This window comes from Camelus dromedarius, chromosome 16 (genome assembly GCF_036321535.1).
Source record: "Camelus dromedarius isolate mCamDro1 chromosome 16, mCamDro1.pat, whole genome shotgun sequence".
NCBI classification, from domain to species: Eukaryota; Metazoa; Chordata; class Mammalia; order Artiodactyla; family Camelidae; genus Camelus; species Camelus dromedarius.
Genome location: NC_087451.1, coordinates 39,436,987 through 39,459,667, shown reverse-complemented (window position 1 = coordinate 39,459,667; position 22,681 = coordinate 39,436,987). Strand labels below are relative to the sequence as shown.

Sequence of the window (22,681 nt, the reverse complement as noted above, 5' to 3'; positions counted from 1 at the left end):
ACACAAAGGGCTTATTCACTAGATAATTAAGCTGCAAAATTTAAACAAAGCTATCTCATCAAAATTCGCTATTCTTGATTTCCCATTAATGTTAAAAAGAAAAAAGAATAGTGCAGATTTCTGATGGTCGAATTTAAAAATGCACCCACGATTTCAGATTTTTCCAGTCTCTCACTCCAGAATTTTGGTTGCCTTCTGGATCATGCAACATGCCGCACACCCTGAAAACTAAATCTGGATATTTCAAAATCAAATGCTGATCTTCAACACCAAGGGAACTGAAATTCCCTTACCTCCAAAATTATTCAGGCTTAAAATAATGTATACGATAGAGTTATTAGACTCACTGGTTTTTTTAGTAATCACATCCCCTGCCACCACCCCCACTTCATTTTGTTAGGTAAAGCAGGGTTTTCTAAGCTTGCTAAATAATCTTTAGAGCAAAATTTTTCCTTTTTCATAATTTTAGCTGATTAAATATGAACAGCTAAACAGAGATTCAGGATGGTTTACTTGATAGAAACTTACACCATAATTAAAATGTAATATAAATTAGGTGCACTTGTCATAGAAGACTTTGGTTTACAGAAATAGTATATATATTAAAGATAAGCTGACCTAGCAAAAGAATGAAAAGCCCATCCCATATCCACATGATCTGAGTAGCTATAAAAATGCAGTATTTCCATTCAAGATGAAAAGTAAATCCAAAATACCTGATCATATTAAGTCAAGATAAAAAATTAAGATCTTTTTTTAAGTCTCTTAAAAACAGGGAGCCCCTGAATGCATCTTATTGTAGCAAATAAGCTACTAAGTTTAGACTTGCAGCATTAGGAATTTGACAACCAAAATTATATAGCTGTATTCCAGGGAATTCATGCTTGAAAAATATAAAAAAGACTCACTTAGGCTAGGTTGAAACATACAATGCTTTTAAAATATAATGCTTTGCTCTAGAAAAAATGTAAGTAAACCTGTAAGTGGCTTAATTTTTTAAAGATAATGATTCTTTTACAGCCAATTGTTTACAAAGGTAGAATAATTCAAAATAATTTTATTTAATTTATTTTACAAAGAGCAAGTACAGGAGCTGTTCAAAATCATGTATTCAATTAAAATGAAATGTGACTTGTACCGACTGCTGAAGTTGTCTTGATGTTTGATAGACTTGAAATCTGTGAAGCGATCTGATAGATTACCTTTTATAAAAATAGTAGTAGTCTTTAAGTGTAGAATACTGCCTAACTCTGGAAATGTAGGAAAAGTCAGCATTCTTTAGGTTCAAGATATTAATTTTAAATAGCAGCTGAATGTGGCCTCATGGCAAAGCATAAAGACCTCTTTTTTTCCTTGAAAAGGAATTTCAAAATTGTCCTTTCCCCTCACAGTGTCCTAAAATTTTTTTTAAAGGGGGAGGGAGCATTTTCCTGTATTTCAGCATTCCTTGAAACTCTGCTGAAAGAGGCTGTCGGTCAGGGGTATAAATAAAGTCCTGGGTAAATCCTTGAAGTTGTCATTCCACAGCAAATCCACACGTTTCTTCGATGGCTGTTAGCAGCTTTTCATATAACTTTTCATAGCTTTCATAGGGCGGAATGTCTATTCGATTGAAGCTGTAAATAAGCAAATCAGATTTTACACAGTTCATTCAAAACTGGTACACAGGCCTAGCTAATCAGTTTACACTAATACAGCCACACTACTCTGTTTCACACAGAAAAATAAAAGAAAAAGATTATATTTCTCTAAAGTAGAGATCACTACTTTTGGGTTTTCCTATCAATTTCTGGATAATAATAATAATTCACTCAAAAGAGCTGCTTATCATTCCTTTTAAGGGTCCATTTAGTAATAAGAACAATAAACAAAATGTCAAGTCTATTTGAAACTAACACCTACATACATGGAATGACGGGAAAAAGCTACAGAAACAGCTTACCAGGTGTGGGCTTTTGGCAGGTTATTAGTGCAGGCATCAATCTGGTGTATGGTGAAGAGTCGTGGGCCTGCAGCACCTGCAGAGGAAGTAAATCTGTGGGTCAGATCGGTGCAGGTGCGTGTATTAGTCTCCGAAGTCTCAGAATAAAACTGGTACATAAACCACAGGGTCTAGGGACAGGGGAGTACTGGTGACTCCACAAAAGCCACCAAAGGGCAGCAGGAAGAGTCCGGGTTTTGAAAGATGTAACTGACCTTCACTAAAGCTGGATTCGTTAACCTGCTAGCATTTCAATTTGAGAAAAAGCTCAGGGCTGGAATCCTTTGCGCCAACTTCTCTTACAGGAAATCAGTGTCCCAAAAGTAAGCAAAGAGAAGTAAAGGGGCAAATTGAAGATTAAGTACATATATGCACAAAAAGATGACAACCTAGTGCAAATTTAGGTTTCACAACTCAGATTTTGTTGAGAGCAAAAGATTAACAGGCTACTGAATAAATTTCAATTAACATATGACACCCCATACAAATATATGTAGAAACACAGCTTCACTTTATGCTTCTGGGCAGTCCAATGTTGATGCGTTCTCCCAAGAGGGAAAGCAAGCACAACTCAAAGTCCATATGCTTTCTCCATGGACTTTCAACATATGTACTGTGGGCAACACTGTCGAATTATGTACCAGTCTTGCTTTGTATACCTTCAGTCATTACCAGCAGCAGCAGCTTTGAAAATGAAGAGCTTCAAAGGTAAAGGAAGCAACTGCCACCCAGTGAAGAACCACAATCACTAGCAGTATCACCAACTCATCCCAAAATTAAAGAGCTAGTCCATGGAAGACAATTCTTAAAAATGGAATATGGCTGTAAAATGGTCTGATGTCATGCATTAATTACAGTGCTCTGACCAAGACAGATGGCTTCCACAACTCATGCGGCCTCTTTATATTAAAAGAATAAAAAAGTATAGGGGAGAGGCATCCCAAGTGGGTAAAAGTTTGCCAGGTTGAGACGTGAACACTGAAGCAGACAGAATTCCCCTATAGGAATGGGCAACAGAATTTAAAAGCAAGGTGACCAGAAAAAACGCAGAGCATCACCACGTACGGTCTCTGACATGCAGCACTCACTACCATCACAGAGAACCCAGCAGAAAAGGCTCTTGGGAGGGGAACAAAGGAAAGGAAGGAGAAGAAGGTATCAAGACATGAGAGAGATAAGAAATAGAGCGAAAAGAGAATCTGTTTATAAGCACATATCTGTAAACCATCTATATAAACCCAACATTGAGCCCCTACCCCCAATTATCTGATGATGTCTCGTCAGCTGTCCCTCTGGCTTCCCTACCTTGTAAAGCTTTGAAGCCCTGCAGAGGCACTCGGGATGAGCCTGTCACGAACTGAAGGAGCCGTGCTCGGCGTTCCTCGTCAAAAAACTCCACAGCTTTCCAGAACCACTTGACAACATTGCTGTCTGGTGTACAGTGTTTTAACCGGGTGTTTACCTTCCAGTCATTAACATCTATCTTTCCAAGTCCACAAATAATGAGCTGTTAAAATATTGCACAAATAATAAGCCAATGGAAACCCAAGTTAGGCCAAAAATCCCTCGAAATAGAACTTTAGGTTTCTTTGTAGTGTTGGCTTTCATAGGGTGTTCTTAATCGAGGGTACACATCAGAATCATCTGGAAAGTTTTTCAAAATATATACTTGAGGTCCAGTGCTCAGAGATTTTAATTCTGTGAATCTGGGTGTACTTTTTAAAGCTCCGTGAGTACCTACTCACTGCAGGTCCCCTACCCAGGATCTGATGAAAAGTTCCATAATTTCATAATAGAATTCTAAAAAAAAAAAATGTAATGGACAGAAGCTAGACTCAAAGAGTAAAAACAGTTTATATGTGTCTTTCTTAAGATCTGCATCTTTTATTCTGGTTTTAACACTTACTAGCTTTGGGATTCTGGGCAATTCAGTTCACCTCCCTTGGCCAGCAGTTTCCTCTGCTGTAATATGACAGTAATATGTGTTTCATTACATCCTGTGACAGCAACCAACAGTGCACAGGAACTCAGGAAACTGTGTTGAGTAAGTGATACAATCTGCTTAAAGTTGTATCAAAGTACGAAATCCATGAATGCACTGACATAGAGCTCTGCTTGGTATCCTGATGCAGGGTCAGTCAGTATAGATGAAAATCACTTTGATACTATTAATACAGCGCCTTGGGTCCAAGACTGACTCTTCTTACTAACCAGTGAATTATGATAGTGTGTAGCATTAACAAAGTAACTTGCAAATCTTGTATCTTATAATTATGTTAACTTAGTATAACACTAAAATAAATCATATACATATATTTTAATAAAAAGTTTAATTTCATTAGCAATAGAAACCATATATTAAACCCTAACCCTATTGAATAAAATCTCCAATGAAGCTTCTAAAGGGTTCTGAAAAAAATTACTGAATCACAGCCACACTAACAGGTGTGTGGTTATCCAAGTAGGATTACAGAAGTACTTATAACACACAAAAATACCTCCTAAATTCTTTTCTTTAGAGGACTGGGTAATTTTAAGGCCAAATTCCTTATTCATTGTATGAACAGATGAAAATGCATCATATTTCAATACTACCGCCATTCCTGCTATGTGTTCCTCCTCCTCCTGACTACCTCCTTCTGGCCATTTCACCACTGAATAGTTCAGTCACAAAAGGAATGGCGGTGGTACTGAGGCAAACCAATCTTTTTAGATTTGTTGGCTAACAAGACTGTTAACAGATTTAGTTAGAAAGGACACTGAAGTTAATGAATAAAATCATGTTTCAAATTCTTTGTTAAGAGTTCAAATATTTATGCTATCCCTAGCCACTAATTAAATCTGGGACCCCAGGTGGAATAAAACCTCACTGTTTTCTCAAAACAGTTCAGTAGAAATTCAGATCTATTTGTTAAAGGTCTTAATTATAAAACCAGACCTAACGTGCTTTAAGGATGAGATTTAAAACAAAAAACAGGTAACTCTTTATTACAGCTGTTATTAGTTAATGAATGTTTCCAAGGAGACATGGATAGAGTTTATCCTAAGTGTTTTAATTATTTTCCTCTATATTTTTGTCTACCAAATGCTTTCTTGCAAAGCTTAACGTAATCCAACTGAGCCTAGGCTTTTATTCCAAATAAATAATATGCTGGAAACCAATTAATGAAGTTTTATTTAACTAAATCAGTAACTACTTAATTAGGGAATAGACAACACTAGAAGAATATACACATAACACATGAAATCTGTTGAACACAGGGAAGGATAATTTGGAAAAATAAATTAAGAATATTCACAATATAAGAGAGAATGCTTACTTGTGGACATGCCAAAGCATGAAAGGCTTTTCCAAAGCACGAAAGACTTTTCCTGTGAATAAGAATTCTCACAGCACGCACCATAAAACTTAAAAAGCACTAGAAATACAACTCGCCTCTAAAACTAAGTAACAGAAAATGCCCAATCCTTCTTTGTTACACTAGATGACGTCATGACATTAATACACTGACCTCTAACTCCTTCTCATCAAATGTCTTCAGCAGATGCTGTGGAATTACTTCATTAAATCCTTTCTGCAGAGCCAGGAACTGTGCCTCAATGCCTCGTAAAAATCTCCAGTTCACATAGAGCCTGCAAACATTAGGCAGGGGGTTCACAGGATTGAATATATTCAGATTTGGTAATTATTATGAATCCTAGCACTTGAGCAACACTGCACTTTACAAGCATCTAGTATTAAGAATTTAGTCTCAAATCTCAGATTACTGAGGGTAGATGAATCCTGAGCTGTGAGGCAGTTCACTGTAAATTAAAAAGTGGTATAACCTTCTACTAACACAAGCAGGATCAATACAGGAACTCTTCACGTCAGGAAAGCTCCTAGTAAATTGGAAGTCAGCTAGAGTGTAGGTGAGTCTGAAGTTAAAATCTGAACGAAACTTCTTTCTCAACTTCTAGCACACATGGCAATAACCAGAAAAAAGAGCCCATTCAGCCACATGGCTGTTTTTCTGAACTTGAAAATATAATCTGAATGTGTTGGGTGTTTTCTTTATTTTTGTGGGTGGTATATGGGGAAAGAGGAGGCAAAGAGAATTCTCCTATCCAAAATGAGAAGAAAGAGTGAAAGCCAACAGCAAGCACTTTTTGATTAAATATTCATTTTCCCCTTAAGGCTTATTTTAATAAGAAGTACACTAAACCGTATCTCATGTGTAGTTCTAATTATGCTTTTGATTTGGACTTCTAATTTATAAGAGAATTGCTTTTTTAAAAAATCTATCTTCCCAGGAAAACCTCTCCATCTCACAAATCTCAGTTATTCATATTACCAATCTGTCAGCATTTCCTTTTCCAAACTTGGAAAAACAGTTCTCTACTTTAAGAAATAAGTTATTTAATATTATATCCTTTGGGGGACCTCCTTTTGATTTGTTTAAGGGGATAGCAAAACTGCTTATCTGTAAAAAGGTTTTCTTTGTAATTTTTCAAATTTCAAAACTGTATCTGGTAAGGGCTGATTGCTGTGTGCTTATACACGTGACTGACTCCTGGAAAGTGAGCTCTAAGAACTGAGCAATCTACACTCGATCTGGGAGGTGGCACACTCCCGAAATTCAGGAAGTTTCCCATTTATTCATTTTTTTTTAAATTAGAAATGTAATGCATATTACTGGAGAAAAATATATGAGGAAAAATCAAATATTAAATGTGGAGACAGAGTAAAACCTGAAAATCCATTCTTTTATCCTCTTCTCCCTTTCTACTTCCAGGCCCACCACCTCTGCTCCCTCTCCTAGGCAAACACTTTGGTATGCAGCCTTCCTGAACATTTTCTGTGTAATTATAAAACAACACAGACTTTGTTCCTTTTATGACTTGCTTTTTAAATGACAGCTTATGCAGAGTCTTTCTTTTATTTTTTTAATTAAAAAAAAATTTTTTATTGAAGCACAGTTGATTTACAATGTAGTGTTAGCTTCCAGTATACAGCACAGTGATTCAATTATGCATATATACATACATATTCTTTTTCATATTTAACTATCCACACAGTATTCTGCTTAATGCATGCCATTCTCCTCTAAAAAACATTTTAGCAGTTTTTAATTTTTTTACAAGTAATATTTAATTGAAAATCCTTACTCATGTTTCTTTAACAACATATGTGTTTCCATAGAATAGATTCCTAAAACTGGAGCTGCTAGTTAAAAAGCATATGCGTTTTCATTTTGGTAGCTGTTACCAAATTGCTTTCCAAAAAAGTTATACCAATGTTCACTCCCAACAACGGTTTAAGACTGACAGGCCTCATCTGTGAACTTGAAAATTTTAGCCAGTACAACTTGGGGACATTAATACACAAAAAAGTATAGCATGCATGTTTCTGTGAATATACTGTGAAGTTCGAACTCCTGCATTTGATTACCATAGTTTATTATTCAGAACTTTAGATGCCATGAGCCAAATCATCTAACCCACTACTTCTGAATTCCTCAATCAACAGATGATTTTATAAAACTTAAAGGGCATTTTCTTAACTTTATAAGATATGTATGAAGTATCTTTCTTATACAAACTCACAATGTGCTTATTTATAAATAGGATGAGTGCCAGTAATATAGTAAAAGAGCACAGAAGTGCTTCTGTACAGCCAGCTGCGGCTGCTGCGCCACCCGCCACCCCGCGCACCACGCCTCCTGTTGCCTGCGTCTTTGTACAGCCTCTGCTCCGCCCTGAACCTGGGCTGGCACGTGACTCGGTTTAACCAAAAGAATATACCAGAGGTGATGCTGGCCAGTTTCAGGCTTAGGCCTTAAAAAGATCCGACAGCTTCTGCTTGTGTGCCCTGGGAAAGCAGCCACCCCATAAAAAGTCTAGCTACCTTGCTAGGGGGAGAGGCCATGAGGAGAGTGAGAGGCCTCTGATACCACGTGGGGTAACCAAGGAATCCAGCCAACAGTGAGAACGAAGCCCCAGATGGTGACCCAGTGGCGTTCCACCTAGCTCCCAGCCGTTTGAGCTATCCTGGCTGAGGCATCAGAAATGTGACTTGAGGCCATTTTAACATTTCAGTCCCAGCTGACACCATGCAGAGGAGCGCGTGCTCTCCCTGTTGTCCTCCAGCCAAATTACTGACCCATGCATGGGACTGTGAGAACTAATAGAATGGTGGTTGCCTTTAACTCACTAAATTCTGCAGAAGCCTATTTTGTAGCGGTAAGTAACATAACCTAAATACATAAATGTTTTTTCACACTGCCATTCTAGAACAGTAAAACAATTTCCAGGCTTAAGAACAGAAGTGTTGGGGGAGGATACAGCTCAGCGGTAGAGTGCATGTGAGCCACATGAGGTCCTGGGTTCAATCCCCAGGACCTCCATTAAAAATAAATAAACCCAATTACCTCCTCCCTACCAAAAACAACAAACGAACAAAAAAAACAGAAGTGTTTACCTGACATACTCTTTTTTATTTTCTTCAGTAACAGGGATACTCTTGCCATTTGGCTTAAGTTCATGCTGAATAATTTCACCATATGCATTATGTTCAACACAGAAGGTATGGTCCAAAACACCTGTAATATCATTCTCACTAGAAAGCAAAGAAAGGGAAAGATACTTCACTGGAAATTTTAAAATACAGATCTTACAGATGTATTAATTGGTGAGACAAATAAAACTACGATAGTTTTATGACATGACAAATACAGGGTCAGATTCCTTTCACTAGCTGTTGTGCTACCGTACCTCCGAGTTCTTGGGCAGGAGAGGCAAAGAGCTTTAACCTTCATAAACACAGGAAACATTTTACTTCCTGAGTAATGAGAAAGCCCTGGAAAGCTGGGCTTTAAACAGAGAAGCCTCTGTTATGTTTGGCTTTCAGGTAAGAGGCCCTACTTGAATCTGCGTAACCCAAGTGACCAAATGCCTGAGTAGCCCGACTGAGAAAGCTGCTCGTGTACTTGGTAAACGTAAGCATAGCCAATGTATCTTCATAAGCAAATGAACTGAAAAACAGAACCGATTCTCACAAATAACCTTTTTAAAGTATGGTTTCAACAATCACCACTTCAGCAGGAATTTGTTACTCTAACACATGCAAGATGGGAAGACAATTTGCATCATGTTGAGGAAATCATTATATATGTATAGCAAGTGCTTAAGAGTATACTGGATTTTCCTTTTTAAAGTAGTAACACTTGCTAACTTTTAGGAATTTGGAATATGCACAAAAGCAGCAGAAAGGAGAAAAGTTTTATGTGGTCTGTGTATCATTTTTTAAATTTCAAAAAAAAAGTACATCCATTTTGAAACATGCATCTTTTTTAAAAGGTCAGATTCTAACTATAATGAACAAATACAAAACTCAATACATACAGTATCCACACTAAACTGTTATGAAGATCTGGATCAACTAACTCCATGTCATCCAAAGTAATGGACTTTCCAAGCAACTGTTTATAAAAAGGCAACGTGAAACCACCATCAATATAATGTCCATGAAACACAGCCATTCCCATTATTCGTCCAACAAAGTGGAAGTAAGATAAATGTTCCTGAAATTGAAAAGAGTTTATATAAATACTCGAGGTAGACATTCTCCAGGGAATTTTTAATAAAAATTAAATATTCAAGCAACAGTAGTTTTCCTTATAACAAGTATCAAACTTACAGTCTCATTTACAACCATTTAAATGTCGTAGGCTATCATCAAAGCTCATCAGGGACAGTTTCTTGAGAGTTTGACGTTCAAGAGACTATGCGTTGCTCTAAAATATTACACCAGAGTCGATCAAGTGCTTCTCTCAAAGGGCAGGGTCACTTTGTAAAGTTTATCTTTAGAAATTAAGTCCAAACTACACTCCCTCTGCAACTTCACTTAACACCAGCAGACCCTGCTCTCTTCCTCTCCTCACACCTCCCGCTGAGCCCTTGACAATCCTGGCTCTGTCATGGGAAAAAAGTTTTCAATCCTACCTCCCTCTTCCCTTGACCTAACCAGAACTGAACTTCAAAACATCTCTGTTATTTAAGAGCAGAGATTTCACATCTAACTTGGACTAGAGTCTTGATTCTGCCAGTTACTAGCTATGTATTCTAGTACAAACTACTCAATTCCTGTTGAGTATATCTGGAAAATGAGGGTAATAATAGTATCTAAAAAGGGTCTCTGTGGGGAGTAAACTGAGCTGAAGAAGCCGATGACACTGGATCTGGCGTATGGTAAATGCTCAGCAAACGTGAGCTATCATTATTACAGCAGCAGTGATGGGCTTCCCAAGCAGAACCTTCACCCCCAAATTTTTCCTTTATAAAGGATACCCTGCAATGAGTTTAATACGGGCTACCATGTTTGGATAGATTTGGTCTTTCATGGTATATTGTTTTATTAGCTGGATATTGCACTTTTAACTTCTTTTACTTCATTTAATAAGTAACCTTTAAGCTTCCCTTTTATCATTAAAAAATAGCTTTTCTTTCTTTTTAAGAAGAAAGAAAAAAAAAAACATAACCTAATATCCAGAGATAAACATCATCAGCATTATAAGGTAGAGCCTTTCAAAACACGTTTACCAAAATTTCATCATACTATCTTGTAACTTTCTTTTCACTTAATATATCACAAGTACCATCTTTACATGTCTGTTATTCCACAACATCATTTCAGTGGCTGTACAGTATGCCTTTGTAAGGAAAGGTAACAGAAATAATATAAAAATAACAAACTAATAACAGCTACTAACTTTTCTTAGGGCTTAATAATATGAATTAATAATATTAATAACTTCTTAATAAATTTTCAAACACTTAATAATACGATATGAACGAATGTCATTCTGCTTTGTGCCATAATTTCATCAACCCCCTCTTATGGGCAACAATGCTGTTTCCAGTTGGGGCTACTATAAACAATGATGTAGTAAACTTCCCTGTGCCCAAACTGTTGCACATATCCATAATCATTTACTTGAGAAAATTTTCTAAAAGGGGACTTGGCCAAGCCCAAGGATGTGACTTGGACAAGGGCAGTAATCCTATGTCATAAGCTACATTGACATTTAAAAATGAAAGCATTATAGGTCATAAATTAATTCATATCATTATAACCACTAATCATACCGGATTAACTGCAGAATCAGGATTGATCTGCAATGTATAGATATCATCTCTTGAATACTGGAAGAGGCCGTAATATGGATTCAACATTTCATGTGACAAGAGATATAACCACTCCCTAGAAAATAAGACATGATAAAATAATTAATGAATATATTTTTATTAAGGTATGTTATTAATCATGTTAGCAAATAATTTTTTTAATAAAAGAAAGCACTACTAGTTATATCAGATTACATTAGAAAAGTCTACCACACTCAAAAAGCAAATGAGAATTTTTTTTAAAGGGGGCGGGTATTTGGTTTATTTATTTTTGGAGGAGGTACTGGGGATTGAACCCAGGACTTCATGCAAGCTAAGCATGCACTCTACCACTTGAGCTATACCCTACCCACCAAAAACTCTTATTTTGTTATGGAAGTCACTTCTCACTCAATTTAGGGCAATTCTATGCTATTTTAACATCAGAGAGTATAAGGATATTATCCAGAAGTACCAACTACTCATTAGGTGCTGTTACTTTGAATTGCTAAATAAATTTGTAATCCATGATAAATACAAAATGAAGGGAAGAATATGGTTTTATTTCAAAATTTCCATGTGATCTATACCATCCTGGTCCACTCCTATCATGGCAGATTTATACTAATTTATACAGACATATAACATTAATTCTCACTTTTGGACAAAGGTGTATTTTACTGTTGGCATTGTTTTAGTAAGAAAATTTTGTTACCCATTTCCACTATCTTTTTTGTGTAAACCCTAAAATATACTGTGATAAAAACGTAAGCGGTCAGAAACAGCAAGGCATTTGACAGAGGGGAGCACAAGGGCAAGCCTGCACTTTCTGGGTACGTTCCACACCACTTCCTGGTTTCAAGAATACATCAGTGTTTTTAAATTAAACCTCACAGAAAATAGTACTATCACCTTGAACTTGTGAAATCATTTATATGTTTCAAAGTATGAAAGGCAACTTCTTATTCATCTTGGTGAAACTGAAATAAAACCACTAGTCTAGGACTTAAGGAGATACAGTTCTAGTCTCAATTCCTGTCATTCCTCAGGTAGGAAAGGGATTTATGTTTTGATATTATGGATTAAACAGGTGGAATAATGTATTTTTAGGAAATGCAGTGAAATACTCTTAACAAATAGTTAAAGGAAATCATTTCAAAGTTCTATCATTTGATGGAGTCTAAATCAAATCAGTACCATTTAATACTTGAAAACCCTAGAGACTAAAAATAAGTGAGGTCTCCACACGAGCAATCTTCCCAACACACATAACACCTGATGTGTCTTGTATGCTTATAATGCATATATGTGTTCTTTAAAAGAAAATCTGAATTTTTGTTTTATTTTACCAAGGGTTTAGAACATGCTGGAACTACTTTTGGGTTCTACTACTGGGTAAAGATCAGAATAAGCACTACCACATCCCATTTAGTGTGCCCAAACCCAAACCCTGAGAGCAGTGAGGTTAAAAAAACAAACAACAGAAACTAACTACTTATTTGGCCTATACATATAATTACAGCATTCAGAATCCACCAGCAGACAATTAACAAATTTTTCCAAGAAGCATTCAAAATCTAGTTACGAGTAAATCATAATAAGCATTCTATAGAAACTATCGAGGCTAAAGTATGATGTACAAGTGATTGATTCTAAAACTCCAAACTAAAGAAACTATCCATTTGCAGGTAAAAAGGTCACAGAATGAAGGTCAGTCTACAGGTAAAAGCAAGTAATGCTAAATAATAATATGGGTCTTGATGAAAACCAAATTTACTTTAGGCTAGATTTAGATTAGGGGAAGTAGAATTATCATGATGGTCTTTAGAATGTTTCGATACAGAAGCTATGATGTTTCTGCTACATTCACATAAAGTGAATAGGCATGCCTGGGGAATAAAATACTTGATTTATGAATGTAGCAGAAACATTAAAGCTTCCGAATCGAAATATTCTAAGGACTGTATGATACATACATATACACAATCATACTTACAGATATACACACACATTAATTCAGCAAGGTTAAAAGCATGGCAATGGAAGCAAAGGAAAACAGTATTCAGTTTAGAATACATGTCATTAAAATCTCAAGATTGTTCCTGACAGTGTAAAGCAAAGGGAATTAACATGTACTGAAGGAGAGAGATGGAGAAAATTTCGTGCCTGCAGGCCCTACCGACAGTCTGTGCTGGACTGCAGCCGGTATTCAGAGAAAGTCTCACTGGGCTGCGTGATCCGTGGGGGAGTTCTCAAATACTCTTCCAGCAGCAGTACTGTCCTAACCTCACTACGAATATATCTATTAGGATATCCTCTGTATTGCAAACGTTAGGGACTATTATGCTAGAAAAGAAGTATCAATGAGAAGGTTTCATCACAGGCAGCATCTTAAATTTGTAAATATAAGGATCCATATGTCATTTACTGGTGAGCGAGTCTTTACCTGGCAACCCCTCCATAGTCAAGGCCTTCTTCTCCACGAAATTTTATCATTAATCGCTTCCAGAGATCTTTTGGTCTCATTTTCATGACCTGCCGATATGATTCCTGAAAAACATGTTTAATATACTGTTATTCCTAGGTATTTTAAAACTCTCTCTCCCATTCCACCTATGAAACATACACTATTTAAATAAGGTGGAATTTGTTCAACAATCCAATCAATGGATAAACTCCGAGTGTTTGAAACCTCATGGAACTTCTAAAAACAAAATAGGTATAGTTTAATCCTACTGAAACCAATTCATTTGATAAACATTATATAAAAAGCCTACTAGGAGCAAACCTCCATATTTAAATCCTATGAACCACAGCAATGATTCTACTCACATTAAAAACAAAGTTTGATAGAAATATTAAATTTTTTTATAGTTAATTGACCTAATTCTAGGTCACAGACACCATCAGAAAGTAAGGGTAAGAAAAGGAGTTTCAAAGAACTTAAGTAATCATTAATGTGATTTTCACTAATGAAAACTTTGTATTATTTTAAAAATACAAATGACTGACTACAAACAAGGTCAGAAGTGTTCTGAGAGAAAAAAAGTTTATCCTTTGGGAGAAGGACTGCCAAGTCCCCAAGCATCTCTTGCCCAGGAACCCTCTAAAGAGTAGGAAACCCATGCCTTGGACCTGTGCCACTTATTATATAAGAACTTTAACGCTGATATTAGAGCTATAAAATCCAAAGATAGAAGGATATACTAGAAAGGAAGATTTTGAATTAAGAAAGTAGTTGAACAGTAATTTAAACAAAATAAAATTTTGATTTATGAGTCCTTTACTTTTTGGAAGAATTAGAAAATATGGGATGGATACTATTTGTGGTCTTTTAAAATTCCTTTACAAATAAGTATTTGCAATGCCGGGACCAAGCTGCACCAGATGGAACATCTCACACTTCAGCCCACTTAAATGTTTGTCTTATGTATGAAATCTCTCTAACGTTATATAGCCTTTATTCCCCACAATTAAAAAAGAAATTAATGAAAATTCTCCCATGCTAAAGAGATATGAGTCCCCCCAAAATATTATTGGAAAAGAAAGTAAATCACTGAAATTTAATTTTTCTCTATTTTAAAATAAGACTTGCAAGTTTACCTCAAAAATCTCTTCCCTAGAAACCTCAATGCGGCAATGACCAGCCTGAGGCTGTTGTTGGGAAAGTTCTTGCCGCAAAATCTTTAGTTTCTGAACCAGGTCTCGCTTGTACCGTGGGACTGTCAGACACTCCGTGTCATCAGGGCATAGCGATACCACCTGCTGCTGCTGCTGGTCTTTCAATTGGTTCTGCCGACTGAAAGTAAACAAGTATTATTAAAGTACTTTAAATCAAAGAGATTGCAATTACATACTTAAAATAGCATTATACTATAAATCAAGTCTAGCTATATCATTTCTAGGCCTTATTATATTCTTAGCTTGACATTTTTGACAATAAGCTAGCTCCTGAGTTTATTTCTCAGAATCTATACAAATTTATGGAACTGGATAATGGAGTTTTACTCATAAAGCTTTATACAGCTGCTGAGAATAAATTTCTCAAATACAGTTTCCATTTTCTGCATGGTTTACCATCACTCATTTTAAAATTCAGGCAGATGTCAAATCCTGTGTCTGTTATCTCGAGTCCGTCTCTCCAGAAGAGACAAAGCAGTTTGAACAGGCAGCTTGGCAGGGACCCCTTCTCCTATGCACACTACAGTCTAGACCACAGGAATGTGAGAGACCATGTGTCAGTTACTGGCACAGAGAAATGAGCACTTTACAAACAAGTCTAAATGCTTTATAAGTGACTACTTTTCTTTTTATTGTGACAAAGTACACGTAACATAAAATTTACCATTTTAACCATTTTAAAGTATTACAGTCAGTGGCATTAAGTACATTCAGTCTTTTGTGCTACAGTTGTGTCAGGCTTGTCAGGCTTGTCACAGGCTTCTAACTGCACGTACGTGTTTTACCTCAAAGACATGTAAATAATCTCCCAAGCATAGTAGAAAAATAATAATTTTAAAAAGCCACATTGCCTAGAGAGATTTTTATTCTCCTAGCAAAAATATTGTAGGCTGCATCTAAGAATTAAGAATCTTATGATATAATCAACTAGTTAATTCCAATAAACTGTCAAGGAATAAAAAGTCAGATAATCCACTGAGTGATTCAGCTGGAATTTAATTTTACACACAACAGACAAAAGAGTACAATCTCCTAACCTAAAGGTAAAGGGCAATGGTAGTTATCAGAAAATAAGCAAAAATAACTTTCAGTTCTCTAACAAATCACCAAAATCTATTTTACATAGAGTAAGTCTTATGTACCAGGCCAAATTTTATACCTAAAACATACAACTATCCAGAGAAAATGCAGCTTTGATGAAAATTACAAATCACCATTTACTACTCTTGCAGACATTATAATAAAGGTGTTTTTATACACACACACATATATAAATCAAAATAGAATATTGCATTAAAAGACACCCCTTAAACAACTGTATTAATCCTATAAAAAAAATTGTGTATACCTTACATCAGATAGAAAAATTTAACTCAAAATGGATCACAGATATCACTCTAAAACCTACAGCCATAAAACTTCTGAAACACAGTAGAAAATTTTTATGACTTGTGTTAGGCAAGGATTTCTCACATATGATCCCCTAAGCACAATCCATAAAAGAACAAATGGATAAAATGAACTTCATCAAAATTTCAAAGAAACCTTCTGCTCTTCAAAAGACACTTAAAAAAATGAAAAGACAAGTGAAGCTCTAGGAGAAAATCTTTCTAAAGTGTATATCTGATAAAGAATTCGTATTTCAAAGAATTCTCAAAATTAAACAATTTTTTTAAAACTCAATTTTTTTTTAAAAAGGCAAAAAAATTTCATCCAAGAAGATATACAGATGAAAATAAGCACATGAAAAGATGATAAATGTCATTAGTCATTAGAGAAACACAAATTACGACTATAATGAGATACCACTATACACCTATCAGAATGTCTAACATTACTAAGATTAACCATACCATGTGTCTGCAAGAATGTGGAGTAATTGCAACCTCATATACTGCTAGTGGGAATGTCAAACAGTACAATCTGGCAATTATTTTTTAAAGTTAAACATAAATACTCATAACAGTTTTGTCATAGCCAAAACTGAAACAATCCAAATGTGTATCAACAAGTAAACAGATAAATAAATTGAAGTATATCCATACAATAGAATACCACTCAGGAATGAAAAGAACTATATACGCGCAACAACAGGGGTGACTCTCAAATAATTATGCTGGGTAAAAGAAACCAAACAAACCAAAAAAAGTACATACTGTATGAATTCACTTATCTAAAATTCTAAAAATTACAGATGTTTACTGACAGAAAGCAGATCAGTGGTTGGCTGAAGATTCGGTGTGAACTAAACTGTTCAAAAAGATATGTTGAAGTCCTAACCCTTGGTTACCTGTGAATGTGATCTTATTTGGAAATATGGTCTTTGCAGATGTAATCAAGTTAAATGAGGTCAAACAATGTGGATTAAGGTGGCCCTAAAACAAATAAATTGGTATTCTTCTAAGAGGTAAATTTGGATCCAGACATACAGGAGAGAGGTGTAGCATATTAAGAAATATACTTAGGCCTTTGTCCCTGGTTTCTGACACAGAACCCCTAACATGCTTGACGTTTCCTGAGTGACAAGTGATAGTGTCTTCTGTTCTAATGTTTGCTGTTTGTCCCCAGTATAAGACACAGAGCTCCTAAATGCCTCAGAATTTCCTAGGTATAGAAGCACTTTTTGTTTAATGAGGTGACTTGCTGGGCCCCTATATAGTTTCAGGATGAGGACTGGTCACCAGGACCAAGGCTTGATTAGAAACCTAGAACTTTCAGCCCCATCCCCTCGACCTCTGGGGACTGGGGTGGGGGCGGTGGTTGTTGGAGACTGAGTTAATAATCTAATTGATCATGCCTATGTGATAACACCTCCCTAAAAACCCCTAAATGATGGTGTTCAGAAAGCCTCTGGGTTGGTGAACAAACACACTGAAGGACCTGGAGAGGGCATGGAAGCTCTGTGCATCACCCTCCCCCAGCCCCATACCTTGTCCTCTTCCATTTGGCTGTTTCTAAGTTGCATCTTTAATAATGAATTGGTAATAGTGAAGAAATAATCTCCCTGAGTTCTGTGAGCCATTGTAGCAAATTATTGAAACTGAGGAGGGAGTCATGAGAAATCTTCAGTTTATAGCCAGTTGGTAAGAAGTACAAGAAGCCTAGGACTTGGGATTGACATCAGAAGTGAGGACAGTCTTGTGAGACTGAGCCCTTAACCTGCAGGGTCTAATGCTAACTGCAGGTGGGGTCAGACTGAATTCAGTGCTAGTCCCCTAGTTGGTGTCTGCAGACTTGGAGAACTGGTATGTTTGAAGGAAAAAACCCACGAATTTGGTGTCAGAAGCTTTGTAGGTAAAAAAGATCACGGAAGGTCACGTGAAGACAAAAGCAAAGACTCAGATAATGTGTCCACAAGCCAAGGCATAGCAAGGCTTCTGGCAACCACCAGAAGCTAGGAGAGCGGCATGGACAGATTCCCCTTCAGAGCCTCCAGAAGGAACCAAGTCTGCTGACAACTTGAGTCTGAAGTTTAGCCTCCAGAACTGTAAGAGAATAGATTTCTATTGCTTTAAACCACCCAGAGTGTGGTCTAAGGTAGCCTTAGAAAACGAGAGAAGGGACAGGTGGAGGTGCTACCAAGAGGCTACATGGAGGCATGAGGAAACTCTGGGGGGTGTCAAACATGTTCCTCACTATCTCCACTGTGGTGACGGTTTCACAGGTATATGTCAAAATTTAAATTGTACACTTTATATATGTACAATTTGTGTGTCAATTACATTTCAATAAAGCTGATTAAAAAAAACCCAGGGTTCATCAAAAAGTCTACAAATAATAAATGCTAGAGAGTGTGTGGAGAAAAGGGAATCCTCCTACACCATTGGTGGGAATGTAAGGTGGTGCAGCCACAATGGAAAACAGTAGAGCGGTTCCCTAAAAATTAAAAACAGAGCTACCAAATGATCCAGCAATCCCACTCCTGGCCATACATCAGGAAAATAGAAAATTCTAGTTTGAAAAGATACATGCACTCCAATGTTCATAGCAGCACTATTTACAATAGTCAAGACATGGAAACAACCCAAGGGCCCATCAACAGATGATTGGTTTAAGAAGATGCAGTGCGCGCACACGCGGACACACACACAGAATGGAACATTACTCAGCCATAAAAAATAAAATATTCCCATTTGCAGCAACATGGATGCACCTAGAGAATATCATACTAAGTGCAATAAGTCAGACAGAGAAGGACAAATATATCATTTATATGCGGAATCTAAAAAATAATGCAAATGAATCTCTATACACAACAGAAACAGATTCAAGCATAGAAAACAGTTACCAAAGGAGAAGAGGGGGAGGGAAGAGATTAAGTTAGGAGTATGAAATTAACAGATACAAACTACTATACATAAAAGATAAACAACAAGGACCTACTGTATAACACAAGGAACTACATTCAATATCTTGTAATAACCTATAATGGAAAATAATCTGAAAAAAAATATATAACAATCACTTTGAAACTGACTTAATACTGTAAATCAACTATACTTCAATTAAAACAAACAAAACAAAATGCAGAGTACATCAAACCCATTCACAAAGGCATGTGAGAAAAACTAAGTCCTGCAAATGAGAAAGGTGGCTTAAAGCTGGAGGACAAAATTGGAGGACAAAACTGACACAGCGGAAAATCCCCTGGGATGGATACAGCTCTCTTGGAGCTATCTTTAATGCACTGAGGGGAAAAAAAATCCATCCACCCCACAGAACAGCCTGTCTCTACAGGTATGCTAGGGTGCACCTTTGATACATACCCTTTTCATAACATCTCAAGACAGGTTTCTACTTAAGCACAGTGGGATTAAAATACTCATATATCACAGTAAAACTTGTCCTACTCTTGTATAAAATAATGTTCAATAAAAGTAATTTATAATTGAAGAGAGCAGTCTATCACATATATTACAAAAAAAGCATCTATTCATCTTTTTCAGAGTTGCATTTTAACATGCACTGTTTCAAAAACTTACTTTAAAACTAAATGCAAGTTAGCAGAGAGCCGAGGATCTGTAAACTGTGTTGTTCTGTTGTTATGGTCAACGAAATAAACTCTGCCTGTTGCTGTATTCCGGATCTCCCATCCAGGAGGCAACGGACCAAGCTCTTCACAATTGATGTTGCTAAGATCCCTGCAAAAACAAATATAAAATAAAAAATACCTCACTGCTGGGCCTGGTGAGCCAAGCAACTGTAAATGACACAGAACAATTCCATGAAGTCTGAGAAAATGTATTGTTTCAGAAACTTGAGATGTTCAGCTGGAATCTTTAATTCCCAATGGTTTAACAAACTTGCATATTCAAAACCCAATTCATAAATGGCTCAGAAACTTATCACATAGCCTACATTTTTAGTAAGTTCATTCCTGGGCTTTAATGTAATTCAGGTTTTAAATTAATACAAAAGCAATCACAACATTTGCCAACATAAACTGTACTCTAATACTTGTCTGACAAAATACTGTTTTACAAATGTCAGTGATATAAAAAATTAAATGTTTTCTAAAATTTCCCTTCAATTATTTCTTTCTTTATTATACCATAAAATTTGGGTAAATGTTCACTCCGTGATTAACTTTAAACTCTTCACCAAAGCAAAACTGGAAATGTTATTTAAATTATGATCCTAAAATAACCACAGTTTATATTTCAAAGGATAACTAATCCATTTTGAATTTTGAAAGCTGTAAAGCTAGTGAATGAAGAACCTATTTAAGACACCTTAGGAAGAATGCTCTTAGGCTTGTTACTACAATGAAAAGAAGCAAAAAGACTTTTAATAGAGCAAAGACCATTGTTATTATATCACACACACACTCTTAAAATACTATCATATATGACAAAGATTTACAGGACCTTAAAGAATGAAATAAAAGCAGCAAGTCTAATGTAAATTTAAACTGTAACCAATAATTATAATGACAAATCTCATCAAAATCATGTTTCAGAAGTTAAACTAGAAAAAGATTTTTCCTGAAACAGCCTCTTCTTGGTCATAGTGAGAACACAACGATGGCACATGTAAGTACTCAGATTTGTTGAAACGATGATTTTTGACTTCTGCTCATAAATGTGCCAGAGACTCTTCTGCTACAGAACTAAGTTTGGAGAGAACACACCATTTGAGACATTGCTATTCTCAAAAGAGGGAAGGGGAAAAGTTTCAAGAATCCTCCTCAAAAAAAATTTTTAAGTGAATTGAGTTGGAGTTGGTACAGCAAAGTTGGAAAAGGAAATCTGGAACTTCCCCACTAAGCTTGAGAACTCAAAGGGAAGATGAAGTGATTCCAGGAAAACTGCCTAAATTTCCACTTTAGGTCCACAGAACTCCAACCAATTAAAATCAAACTCAAAATCAGAGGTCACCCAACACTTCAGAAAGGAAGTCACGATTACTGAGAGTCAGTAGAAACAATAACCACAGAATTAGATCTCCAAGTACTATCAGAGATCAAAAAGAACAGCTATGATATGCAACAATTTAAAAAATAATAAAAGGGAGCCATTACATAGTAACTACCAATGCAATATTATTAAGAGTGCACAGATGGATTTTTTAAATAGAACTTCTAGAAAAGCAATTATTATAATCAAAGAATGAATAATTCTTTTGATATAGTGAAGAATTTGATTTGATATCATTTTATTTAGAATTTTATAAATTTATAGTCATACATTGGAGGGCTCTAAAGAATCGATAAGAAGCAGAACACTGGAAAAAACACTCTATGTCAAATTGGGAAATGATTAAAAGAAAATGGAATGTTATACAGCCATAAAAAGTAATATAGGTCTATATTTCAAGACTACACAGTATGCAATATAATGAATAACAAGGCATTTATCATTATTTTAATGAGAAATGAAAAAACGTTCTGAAATGGAACGTCGCAGATAAATCTAAATTTACTGGATTCCTTGAAATAAAGTTAAAGTGTCTGAGTTATACTGTTTTATAAATGTCTTTGAATAGTGATATTTTAATAGAATCTAAATATTTAGAGCCTGCTTTGATAAAAAGATCCTTGACGTAAAAGATGTATTTACTAAAGGATCCTCTAAAACAAAAGATACATATTTTTAAGATAACACTTTGTGGGGCATAGAGATTAAAGAAAAATCTATAATACAGAGCATTAGTTCATAGTCATTATTCAATATTCAACGTGAAATATTCTTAAATCTTTACAGAAACCCTTATTCATTAACGAAAACCTGACATGTTTCCTTAGGAATAATTGGGCATATTGCCAAGAGTGGTGACAAAATCTCAATTTCAACTTCCAAAGCCAGTTTACATACTATTCTTTCAACAGGTAACTCAAGATCAACTTTCACACTATTGTAAAATCATTTAGTTTTTAAAAAATCATTTTTCTTCTATACACTTCCTTCTAATGATTTTAAATTATTTTATAGAAAAGTTTATTATTGACCTTCAATTTCATAAACAGTTTCCAAAACACTGCTTTTCATAATTTACATGATAAAACTCTTATTTCTTTTTTTCTGGGGGAGGGGGGGATAAATTAGGTTTATTTATTTTATTCTATTATAGAGGAGGCACTGGGGACTGAACCCAGGACCTTGTGCATGCTGAGCATGCACTCTACCACTTGAGCTATACTCTCCCCACAAAACTCTTGTTTTTAAAACTTAGACCCTTGGATTTTTTTTTTTTTAGTGTGTTTATTAATAAAACAAAGACTTTCTCCTCATTACTTTTTTTTTTAAAGTAACAGCTTATATCATCAAGACACAAAAATGGCAATTAATGATAACACATTTATTTCCTTGGCTGCCATCTTCAAAAGATTCTAATTAAGCTCTATCACAAAGTAAAACATTTTCACTAAAATAGCTT

At 35.7% G+C, this 22,681-nt stretch overlaps 1 protein-coding gene across 1 annotated transcript in view; it reads right to left on the bottom strand.

Moving 5' to 3' along the window:
- Positions 1–1,039: 1,039 nt before the first annotated feature.
- Positions 1,040–22,681, bottom strand: part of SMURF2 (SMAD specific E3 ubiquitin protein ligase 2) — a 97,782-nt gene continuing 76,140 nt past the window's right edge. Inside the window, exons 10-19 of the mRNA XM_064495657.1 lie at positions 19,789–19,947; positions 14,729–14,924; positions 13,572–13,675; positions 11,108–11,222; positions 9,365–9,543; positions 8,442–8,579; positions 5,494–5,614; positions 3,287–3,488; positions 1,943–2,018; positions 1,040–1,616 (exon numbers count right to left, since the gene is read on the bottom strand). Of these exons, the coding sequence (XP_064351727.1) occupies positions 1,517–1,616; positions 1,943–2,018; positions 3,287–3,488; positions 5,494–5,614; positions 8,442–8,579; positions 9,365–9,543; positions 11,108–11,222; positions 13,572–13,675; positions 14,729–14,924; positions 19,789–19,947 (1,390 nt within the window). The 3' untranslated portion in view covers positions 1,040–1,516. The remainder of the gene's footprint in view (positions 1,617–1,942; positions 2,019–3,286; positions 3,489–5,493; positions 5,615–8,441; positions 8,580–9,364; positions 9,544–11,107; positions 11,223–13,571; positions 13,676–14,728; positions 14,925–19,788; positions 19,948–22,681) is intronic.